Source organism: Panulirus ornatus, chromosome 59 (assembly GCF_036320965.1).
Source record: "Panulirus ornatus isolate Po-2019 chromosome 59, ASM3632096v1, whole genome shotgun sequence".
NCBI lineage: Eukaryota > Metazoa > Arthropoda > Malacostraca > Decapoda > Palinuridae > Panulirus > Panulirus ornatus.
This window is the reverse complement of record NC_092282.1, coordinates 27,339,430-27,351,917: the sequence shown is the minus strand read 5'-3', so window position 1 is coordinate 27,351,917 and position 12,488 is coordinate 27,339,430. Positions and strand designations below refer to the sequence as shown.

The window sequence follows — 12,488 nt, the reverse complement described above, 5'->3', positions numbered from 1 at the left end:
TTCAGTCCATTGACAGCACATCGACCCCGTTATACCATATCGTTCCAATTCACTCTATTCCTTGCATGCCTTTCTCCCTCCTGTATGTTCAGGCCCTGATCACTCAAAATCTTTTCCACTCCATCCTTCCACCTCCAATTTGATCTCCCACTTCTCCTCATTCCCTCCACCTCTGACTCATATATCCTCTTGTGAATCTTTCCTCTAATTCTCTCCATGTGACCAAACCGTTTCAATACACCCTCTTCTGCTCTTTCAACCACACTCTTTTTATTCTCTTACCCTTTCACTACTTACTTGATCAAACCACCTCACACCACATATTGTCCTCAAACATCTCATTTCCAACACATCCACCCTCCTCCGCACAACTTTATCTGTAGCCCATGCCTCGCAACCATTTAACATTGTTAGAACCACTATTCCTTCAAACATACCCATTTTTGCTTTCTGATATAATGTTCATGCCTTCCACACATTCTTCAACACACCCAGAACCTTCACCCCCTCCCCATGCAGCAAAATCCACTTCCAGATATCTTAAACGCTTCACTTCCTCCAGTTTTTATCCATTCAAACAACTCCTAATTGATTTGTCCCTCAACCCTACTGAACCTAATAACCTTGCTCTTATTCACATTTACTCTCAGAGTTGTTCTTTCACACACTTTACTAAACTTAGTCACCAACTTCTGCTGTTTCTCATCCAAATCAACTACCAGTGCGCTATCATCAGTGAACAACAACTGACTCACTTCCCAAGCCCTTTCACCCAGAACAGATTGCATACTTCCCCCTCTTTCCAAAACTCTTGCGTTTACCTCCCAAACAACCCCATCAATAAACAAATTAAACAACCATGGAGACATCATGCACCCCTGCCGCTAACTGACATTCACTGGGAACCAATCACTTTCCTCTCTTCCTACTTACACACATGCCTTACAACCTTGATAAAAACTTTTCACTGCTTCTAGCAACTTACCTCCCACATCATATACTCTTGATACCTCCTACAGAGCATCTCTATCAACTCTGTCATGTGTCTTCTCCAATCCATAAATGCTACATACAAATCCATCAGTTTTTCTTAGTATTTCTCACATGCATTCTTCAAAACAAACATCTGATCCGCACATCTTCTACCACTTCTGAAACCACACTGCTCTTCCCCAATCTGATGTTCTGTACATGCCTTGACCCTCTCAATCAATACCTTCCCATATAATTTCCCAGGGATACTAAAATAACTTATACCCCTCTAATTTGAACACTCACCTTTATCCCCTTTGCCTTTGTACACTGGTACTATGCATGCATTCCGCCAATCCTCAGGCAATTCACCATGAACCATAGATACATTGAATATCCTCACCAACCAGTCAACAACACAGTCACCCCCCCCTTTTTTTTTTTTTATAAATTCCAGTGCAATACCATCCAAACTTGCTGCTTTGCCAGCTTTCATCTTCCACAAAGCTTTTACCACCTCTTCTCTGTTTACCAAATCATTCTCCCTGACCCTTTCATTTCACACACACCACCTTGACCAAAACACCCTATATCTGCCACTCTGCCATCAAACACATTCAACAAACCTTTCAAAATACTCACTCCATCTCCCTCTCAATTCACCACTACTTGTTATTACCTCCCCATTTGCCTCCTCCACCAATGTTCCCATTTGTTCTCTTGTCTTACACACTTTATTTACCTCCTTCTGAAACACCTTATTATTCTCCCTAAAATTTGATGATACTCTCTCACCCCAACTTTCATTTGCCCTCTTTTTCACCTCTTGTACCTTTCTCTTGACCTCTTGCCTTTTTCTTTTATACGTCTCCCAGTCATTTGCACTATTTCCCTGCAAAAGTCATCCAAATACCTCTCTTCTCTTTCATTAATAATCTTAGTTCTTCATCCCACCACTCACTACCCTTTCTAATCTGCTCACTACCCACCTTTCTCATGCCACAGGCATCTTTTGTGCAAGCCATCACTGCTTCCGTAAATACATCCCATTCCTTCCCCACTCCCCTTGCATTATTTGCTCTCACCTTTTTCCATTCTGCACTCAGTCTCTCTTGGTACTTCCTCACACAAGGCTCCTTTCCAAGCTCACTTACTCTCACCACTCTCTTCACCCCAACATTCTTTCTTCTTTTCTGAAAACCTCTACATATCTTCACCTATGCCTCCTCAAGATAATGATCAGACATCTCTGCAGTTGCCCCTCTCTGCGCATTAACATCCAAAAGTCTCTCTTTCACACACCAATCAATTAGCACTTAATCCAATAATGCTCTCTGGCCATCTCTCCTACTCCAATAATGCTCTCTGGCCATCTCTCCTACTTACATACATATACTATTGTATATCTCTCTTTTTAAACCAGATATTCCCAATCACCAGTCCTTTTTCAGCACACAAATCTACAAGCTCTTCACCATTTTCATTTACATCACTGAACACCCCATTTACACCAATTATACCCTCAACTGCCACATTACTCACCTTTGCATTCAAATCACCCATTACTATAACCTGGTCTCGTGCATCAAAGCTGCTAACACATTCACTCAGCTGCTCCCAAAACACTTGCCTCTCATGATCTTTCTTCTCATGACCAGGTGCATAGGCACCAATAATCACCTGTCTCTCTCCATGCACTTTCAGTTTTATCCATATCAATCTAGAGTTTACTTTCTTACACTCAATCACATACTCCCACAACTCATGCTTCAGGAATATTGCTACTCCTTCCTTTGCTCTTGTCCTCTCACCAACCCCTGACTTTACTCCCAAGACATTCCCAAACAACTCTTCCCCTTTACCCTTGAGCTTTGTTTCACTCAGAGGCAAAACATCCAGGTTCCTTTCCTCAAACATACTACCTATCTCTTCTTTTTTCTCATCTTGGTTACATTCACACACATTTAGACACCCCAATATGAGCCTTTGAGGAGGATGAGCACTCTCCGCATGACTCCTGTTCCCCCTTTAAAAAGTTAAAATACAAGGAGGGGAGGGGTTGTAGCCCCCACTCTTGTCCCCTTTAGTCACCTTCTACGACATGTGGGGAATGGGTGGGAAGTATTCTTTCTCCCCAATCCTCAGGGATAGACAGTATTTATGCAGTGTAATACAGTAAAGCCCATTCTAATGGACTGTTGTGTCAAAATTTGGCTTCTAATTGACCCTTTGTACCCCACAGGACTAAGTATGGGATCTAATGGACATTTTTATAAAAGTCCATTGCACCACAGATTTTTTTCATACATTCTCGCTATCTCCTGCATCAGCTAGGTAGCATTAAGAACAGAGGACTGAGCCTTAGAGGAATATCCTCACTAGGCCCCCTATTCTGTTCCTTATTTTGTTGGAAAATTGAAAACTTAGGACCCAGTGGAATGAGTCTGGAATCTATAGGAATAGTCCATTAATTCCTGACCGTGATGCAGGACATGAATCATCAGGAAAACAAGTGACAGCCTGTTGCATATCCCATGGTGCATTTTTTCTTCAGTGTGCTATTTTGGAACTTATTAGAAATGAAGTGTTTTGATACACTATGTTGTGTGGGGAGGGTTGATCAGTTAAGAAAAGATAGGTTAAGAGGGAAATGTGGTAATAAGAAGAGTGTAGTAGAGACAGCTGAAGAGGATGTGCTTAACTGATTTGAGCATGAGAGAAAGAGTGAAAGGTGGGTGCTGTGGAGGATGTATGCTATGTGTCAGGGTATAATGAGAAGGGGGAGAATGAATTGAAGATGGAAGGATGGAATGGTAAAGGTGGTGAGTACTTGGTACCTGAGCATGCAGGAGGGTTTAAGGAATATATTGTTCAGAATGAATTGGAGTGATGTTGTATAATGGAGGTGATGTAAATGTGGCAGCCCACCAAATGATGTATGTGCACTATCTTTAATAATCTGTCGATGATGAGATTGTGATATTTTTTGCAGGCCATGGTGGTAGGTTGCTTGTGATGTTGTATGGATAAGTGATGGAATCAGATTTCAACTGAGAACTATTAATCTTCAAATGAGGTATAGAGCAATCATTGTCAATTCCTCATGAGATACATTCAGGTTGTATGAGATACATGAATGATTTTTAGGAGGGGAGCATTGCATGTAAGATACATCTAAATATCAGATTGAAATTATTTATTGTAAAAAGGCAAGAAAACAGTCTGTGTGGCCTTTTTTTTCCAGACTTGTTCACAGTTTCATGCATTAGTAAGGAAGTACAAGAACAGATGAAGAAAAGACCTCATTCTATCATATCCTTTCTTTAGCTGTTATGTGTGATGCAATAAAATAACAATCCCATATTTACAACTAGGCCACACAGACCTTTCACTGGTTTTACCTGGCTGCTTCATATGCACTGATTCAGTCCATTGATAGCATATTACTCCAATTTACTCTTATTTTGTTCTTGCCTTTCTCCCTCATGCATATTCAAGCACATAATACTGAAGATCTTTTTCACTCCATCCTTCCATCTCCAGTTTGATCTACTCCTCCGTTTTCCCCCCATTACTGATACATTTTCTTTTTGTCAACCTTTCATCACCCCTCTTCATATGTCCTTTTCATCTCTCTCAACCATACTCTTTATATTACCACACCTCTCTCTTACCTTGTGTAGCCCTATGTTATTTTTTACTGGATTGATAGGTCATAACATCTGATGTTTATTGAAGTAGACGCCATCTTTTCTATTGCAGTATACCAGTATGAAGTTCATGGTACTCCTAAACTGATCTATGCACAGTTTTAGTTTAGCTGATTTCTTTGGATTTGCATAATTGATATTTTGTTGATAAAGTTTATAAAAGCTGCACATTAAATTTTTTTTTCTTCATAAAGCTTATTGTATGATTTTAGGGTTTATGAAATTGAGAAGCAGATTAATGCTCCGGAGAAATTTAGATTTCCTCACTACGAATGTGTGTGCTGGTACGCTGCATCCAGATTAGTGATGGAGTTGCGGGATATGGCTGCAGCAGGAACAAGAGTACCACCAGTCATGATTGCTGGTGCACGTGCACTTGCAACAGCTCTTAGACAGTGGGGAGGAGAGGTAATGTAAATGTTATTGGAAATATATTTGTTGCTTTTAAAATGAATAACACCAGTACTACTTTGTAGGTATTGTGATCTAAGTATTTTTTTTTTTTTTTAGCTATTGTTACTTTTAAGTACACTGTGTCAGCTTTGCATGATTTCCTTCTTCTCCAGAATGGTAGAGGTGGACTTGAGGCAGTACCTCCTGGCATTAATCCTGTAAAGTTATTTAAAGACCTCCAAAGAGAAATTCGATGTGCTGAGAAGCAGGTAATTGCTCTAAATCCGCCTAAGCCAGAACGTGAATCCAAAAGAAGAAAGAAGAAAGTTTTAGCAGATGACTTCATTGACTACACCAATCTAACCAGCTTCAATAATGTACTAGAGGAGAGATTGCCTGACAGGAAGGTCAAGGTCATGAAGGTCAACTCTCCTCAGGTAAGCCCCTAAAGTTTGAGTGTTAAGACTCAAATCTTTATCTTTCAGAGTAGGTTATGTTTGGAGGCACCAAACAGGAAATAGATAGAAAGGCATTATGATTATTGATCTTTTGAAAATTGTACTTGTGTATTGTTTTGGTATATTTGTAGGTATTCTAATTTTTTTGTTCATTTCAGGTGGAAATTGGTGGTCCAGAGATTGCCAATTTAACAGAGGATCAACAACGAACACTCAAATTGACCCTTCCAAAGACTGCAACATACCCATATGGTTTAAGCTTTACATCCTCAGACTATGGGATGAGCGGTACTCCACCTCATGACCCTGAATATCCCCGCTTCAAGAATGAGTATCCAAGCAATGTTAAGTAAGTAAGAGAAGAGATTTTCTGTGCATCCCATTTGGCATATATCACAGATTTTTGGATGAGGTTGGTAGGGAGGTGAATGCAAGAGTTTTGGAAAGAGGGGCAAGTATGAAGTCTGTTGGGGATGAGAGAGCTTGGGAAGTGAGTCAGTTGTTGTTCGCTGATGATACAGCGCTGGTGGCTGATTCATGTGAGAAACTGCAGAAGCTGGTGACTGAGTTTGGTAAAGTGTGTGAAAGAAGAATGTTAAGAGTAAATGTGAATAAGAGCAAGGTTATTAGGTACAGTAGGGTTGAGGGTCAAGTCAATTGGGAGGTGAGTTTGAATGGAGAAAAACTGGAGGAAGTGAAGTGTTTTAGATATCTGGGAGTGGATCTGGCAGCGGATGGAACCATGGAAGCGGAAGTGGATCATAGGGTGGGGGAGGGGGCGAAAATTCTGGGAGCCTTGAAGAATGTGTGGAAGTCGAGAACATTATCTCAGAAAGCAAAAATGGGTATGTTTGAAGGAATAGTGGTTCCAACAATGTTGTATGGTTGCGAGGCGTGGGCTATGGATAGAGTTGTGCGCAGGAGGATGGATGTGCTGGAAATGAGATGTTTGAGGACAATGTGTGGTATGAGGTGGTTTGATCGAGTAAGTAACGTAAGGGTAAGAGAGATGTGTGGAAATAAAAAGAGCGTGGTTGAGAGAGCAGAAGAGGGTGTTTTGAAATGGTTCGGGCACATGGAGAGAATGAGTGAGGAAAGATTGACCAAGAGAATATATGTGTCGGAGGTGGAGGGAACGAGGAGAAGAGGGAGACCAAATTGGAGGTGGAAAGATGGAGTGAAAAAGATTTTGTGTGATCGGGGCCTGAACATGCAGGAGGGTGAAAGGAGGGCAAGGAATAGAGTGAATTGGAACGATGTGGTATACCGGGGTTGACGTGCTGTCAGTGGATTGAATCAAGGCATGTGAAGCGACTGGGGTAAACCATGGAAAGCTGTGTAGGTATGTATATTTGCGTGTGTGGACGTATGTATATACATGTGTATGGGGGTGGGTTGGGCCATTTCTTTCGTCTGTTTCCTTGCGCTACCTCGCAAACGCGGGAGACAGCGACAAAAAAAAAAAAAAAAAAAAAAAAAACTTCCTTGAATATACTTGTATGGGATGGCTATGTTACTTGATTTCACTTCCAAATGATTACACTGTGAGCAAAACATCACCTTTAGCAAGGCTTTATGATTGTTGAGGAATGAAGGGAGTCAGTCTCTTCAATGGCCTTCTTGCTTCCAAGGAGTCTGTCGTTGATTCTCTGCTCTGTGGAATGTGGCCTCAAAGTTGCAGGAGCCCAGTAAAAGGGATCCTGAGTTTGTATCATGATAATGAGTAGGGAGCTCATCTGTTACTGCCCTTTTTTAAACAGTGCCTGTAGTGTATGAGAGATTGTTTGTAAGGAACTGTAATGGACAACATGAAACATCTTTTACATATAGTTTTGATTTATGTAATGTTAGAAGAAGGTACTATGCTGAGTAGTTTTTATGAAAACTATGGAGTAACAGGAAGTTATTTGAAAGTTACAGCATGATTTCATGTTAATGAATAAGAAAGAGTTAACAACAGTAGTGGTGCATAAATGAGTAAACAGTTTGCAGGGGAATGAAATACTGGAGCTGTATACCTTTTGTCAGCATGATTTTTTCTAAAGCTGGGATGGTACAGGCAGCTGAGTTCCTAATCAAGGGCATCCCATTAATTTCCAGCACATCCACCCTCCTCCGCACAACTCTATCCATAGCCAACGCCTCGCAACCATAAAACATTGTTGGAATCACCATTTTCTTCAAACATACCCCTTTTTGCTTTCCAAGATACTGTTATTGACTTCCGCATATTCTTCAACGCTCCCACAACTTTTGCCCCCTCCCCCACCCTATGATTCACTTCTGCTTCCATGGTTCCATCTGCTGCCAAATCCACTCCCAGATATCTAAAACACTTCACTTCCTCCAGTTTTTCTCCATTCAAACTTACCTCCCAATTGACTTGACCCTCAACCCTACTGTACCTAATAACCTTGCTCTTATTTTTATTTACTCTCAGCTTTCTTCTTTCACACACTTTACCAAACTCAGTCACCAGCTTCTGCAGTTTCTCACACGAATCAGCCACCAGCGCTGTATCATCAGTGAACAACAACTGACTCACTTCCCAAGCTCTCTTATCCTCAACAGACTGCATACTTGCCCCTCTTTCCAAAACTCTTGCATTCACCTCCCTAACAACCCCATCCATAAACAAATTAAACAACCATGGAGACATCACAGACCCCTGCCGCAAACCTACATTCACTGAGAACCAGTCACTTTCCTCTCTTCCTACACGTACACATGCCTTACATCCTCGATAAGAACTTTTTACTGCTTCTAACAACTTGCCTCCCACACCATATATTCTTGATACCTTGCACAGTGCATTCTATCAACTCTATCATATGCCTTCTCCAGATCCGTAAATGCTACATACAAATCCATTTGCTTTTCTAAGTATTTCTTACATACATTCTTCAAAGCAAACACCTGATCCACACATCCTCTACCACTTCTGAAACCACACTGCTCTTCCCCAATCAAATGCTCTGTACAAGACTTCACCCTCACAATCAATACCCTCCCATATAATTTCCCATGAATACTCAACAAACTTATACCTCTGTAATTTGAGCACTCACTTTTATCCCCTTTGCCTTTGTACAATAGCACTATGCAAGCATTCCGCCAATCTTCAGGCACCTCACCATGAATCATACATACATTAAATAACCTTACCAACCAGTCAACAATACAGTCACCCCCTTTTTTTAATAAATTCCACTGCAATACCATCCAAACTCACTGCCTTGCCGGCTTTCATCTCCCGCAAAGCAATTGCTCTTTTATCTATTATATTTAGTCGATCTCTATATATGTACTCTAGCCTGAGCCAGATATGATGACAGCTGCCAAGCTTAGAGAAACTGTGTAGTCTGTCTACTGGGCACTGAAGGTGCAATGTACATTAGCACTAGTGTGGGACTAAGATGGTGTGCATGTTGTTAATGACTAGTGTCTCAAAGTCATGAAACAATTACGAATATGTTTGATTCTCCAAAGAAACCTGCTCTGTAATATTTGCTATTATTTGTTAAAAACTCTTTAATGAGTTGGAAACAGTATCATGAAAGCATTCATTTTTCAAATCCTAAAAAAGTTTCAATCCTTCTTATTCATTTGCTTCATTTGCAAGAGAAAGGAAAAAATTGTATGGGCACTACCTGTAGAGAGAGAGTGCAAGTCATATGGAGATGTACAAAAGAAAGCAAAGAGGAAAAGTGGAAGGTGCTGGGGCTGAAGCAGAGGGCAAACAAGAAATGAGGTGAGGGAGTATTGGCAGACTTCAAAGACAAGAATTTTTTTTGGAAGGGGATGAAGAGTTTGAGAACATAGAAGAAGTGGGATAGTCAGTGAAGGGAGCAGATAGGAAAGTGATAACATGCAAGGAAAAGATAAAGAGGAGATGGAATAGCTTGAAAAAATCCTGTTGAGTGCTTTAGATCACCGGGTGGCTGGTTTTGGGTGTTTGGGATGTGGAAGTAAGGAGAGCATGAGAGTTGTGCTGAATGGTTTGATGAAAAGAGAAGACAGAAAAGAATGTTCAGGTATGTAAAAAAGAAGAGAAAGGAAAAAATGAGAAGAGTAGTAGGCAGTGGGGATAACTTGAAAAAATGTAAGAAATACTAACAAGGAAATAGTGGAATCCCACAGATGTGAAAGAGAAAATATGAAAGTAAGAAATAGGATGGAACAAAATCCAGAGATATATGCTTACATATCAACAAAGCAAAGAACAGAATCTTGAGTCCAGACATTTTACAGTAAATACAAAAAAAGGGAAGGGCCCCCAGAAGATATGCAAGGTGGTAACTATTCAGTGTAAGTCAGTGATTCAAAACATGGAGAAATGTAAGTTTTGAAAATGGAAAATACTATTCTCTCCAAAACATTGCTCTTTAACTATCATATATATTGCCTTGGAATATAGAGGTCTAGTCCCACCCAGCTCTCATGATTTTGTTGAGGAAGCACCAGCCTTCGCTTACCCTTAGTGAAACATCTTTGTGTGATTGCAGCAACTCACTTGTTATTATGGCCAAACCTTGTTCAGTCAGCAACTGCCATTAGACTGGTTTCATCAACCCACTTACAGTTTACAATTCACTGATTGCAAGCACCAACTCTAGGCAGTCACAGAAGATTAAAAAAAAATGTACTGTCAACTTTATTTCCAACATTTCTATCACAATCTTTCATCTGTCATTAACCTTTATTCTCATTTCCTTTGTGTCTCTTGCTCTTTCCTTTTCTCCTTACTTCAACACCAACTTTTTGCTGCAAAAGAGTTTGACTCTTAACTCATTGTTGATGAAAGTTTTTAACAATTTGTGATTCATGACAAGAGATATACAGCTTCAAATTTCATTTCATCTGCAAACTATTTACTCATTTGTGCACCATTGCTGTCCTTAAACCTACTTTTCATGAAAACCTGCTGCTATTAACTATATTGTCAAGACAGAAATGATTTAGAAATGTATATTACATATGTTCTTAGTTGTTTGCAAGCTGAAGTATTTTCAGGTTGGTGTAGATACTTTCTTAAGAGTTCCTATATAAGTGTTACATTTTTCAGAACTGAATATGATTGGTCAGATAGTCCTGGAGTAACACCATATAAGTTGGTAGATCCTGGAGGAGTACGTATGAAATTTGGACGTACAGGCAGCACAGACTCAGATGTTCCATCAGCACCAACTTCAAACACAATCAGAATAAAACTCGAGTTTGTAGCTATTGTTTCTGTATGGTTTTTAAGCTAGTGATTGCTAAGTGATTTCCACTAAATTGATTTTGTAAAGCTTTTTTGTTGTGTTCACTGGTGGTTCAGTTTACCACTGTATGTATGAGAATTGGAATCTGATTATCAGTATAAAAGTTTTTTTTTTTTTTTTTTTTTTTGCTGTCTCCCGCGTTTGCGAGGTAGCGCAAGGAAACAGACGAAAGAAATGGCCCAACCCACCCCCATACATATGCCTTGATTCAATCCACTGACAGCACGTCAACCCAGGTATACCACATCGCTCCAATTCACTCTATTCTTTGCCCTCCTTTCACCCTCCTGCATGTTCAGGCCCCGATCACACAAAATCTTTTTCACTCCATCTTTCCACCTCCAATTTGGTCTCCCTCTTCTCCTCGTTCCCTCCACCTCCGACACATATATCCTCTTGGTCAATCTTTCCTCACTCATTCTCTCCATGTGACCAAACCACTTCAAAACACCCTCTTCTGCTCTCTCAACCACGCTCTTTTTATTTCCACACATCTCTCTTACCCTTACGTTACTTACTCGATCAAACCACCTCACACCACACATTGTCCTCAAACATCTCATTTCCAGCACATCCATCCTCCTGCGCACAACTCTATCCATAGTCCACGCCTCGCAACCATACAACATTGTTGGAACCACTATTCCTTCAAACATACCCATTTTTGCTTTCTGAGATAATGTTCTCGACTTCCACACATTCTTCAAGGCTCCCAGAATTTTCGCCCCCTCCCCCACCCTATGATCCACTTCCGCTTCCATGGTTCCATCCGCTGCCAGATCCACTCCCAGATATCTAAAACACTTCACTTCCTCCAGTTTTTCTCCATTCAAACTCACCTCCCAATTGAATTGACCCTCAACCCTACTGTACCTAATAACCTTGCTCTTATTCACATTTACTCTTAACTTTCTTCTTTCACACACTTTACCAAACTCAGTCACCAGCTTCTGCAGTTTCTCACATGAATCAGCCACCAGCGCTGTATCATCAGCGAACAACAACTGACTCACTTCCCAAGCTCTCTCATCCCCAACAGACTTCATACTTGCCCCTCTTTCCAAAACTCTTGCATTCACCTCCCTAACAACCCCATCCATAAAAGGTATAAAGGGTTATTTCATTGCTGCATTCGATAGATCAAACTTATTTATTTATATTTATTTTATTTATATTTATATTTATATTTATATTTATAAAAATTTCTGTTTCCCATGTCAGCAAGATAGCACCAGGAAGCAGACGAAGAATGGCCCATCCACTCATATACACATATATACATAAATGCCCTTATACGCACATATACATACATATCCGTGCACACACTCAGACATATACATTTATGCATATGTACATATTCATACTTGCTTGCCTTCATCCACCCCACCCCTCAGGAAACAGCATTGCTGCCCCCATTTCAGCGAGGTAGTGCCAGGAAAACAGTCAAAAAAGGCCACATTTGTTCACAGTCTCTAGCTGTCTTGTGTAATGCACCTGACCGTATCTTAGAACTTATGGCTCTTAGACTTCTGTCCACATTGTATTTATTATACTTTGTCGCTGTCTCCCACGTTAGTGAGGTAGCGCAAAGAAACAGACAAAAGAATGGCCCAACCAACCCACATACACATATATATACATACACGTCCACACACACACATATACATACCTATACATTTCAGCATATACAT

At 40.4% G+C, this 12,488-nt stretch overlaps 1 protein-coding gene across 1 annotated transcript in view; it reads left to right on the top strand.

Annotated features, from left to right (window-relative positions):
* LOC139767311 (histone lysine demethylase PHF8-like) overlaps positions 1–12,488 on the top strand; it is a 130,308-nt gene that overhangs the window by 50,520 nt on the left and 67,300 nt on the right. The window contains exons 9-12 of the mRNA XM_071696581.1: positions 4,895–5,090; positions 5,249–5,512; positions 5,692–5,882; positions 10,599–10,748. Coding sequence (XP_071552682.1) covers positions 4,895–5,090; positions 5,249–5,512; positions 5,692–5,882; positions 10,599–10,748 — 801 coding nt within the window. The remainder of the gene's footprint in view (positions 1–4,894; positions 5,091–5,248; positions 5,513–5,691; positions 5,883–10,598; positions 10,749–12,488) is intronic.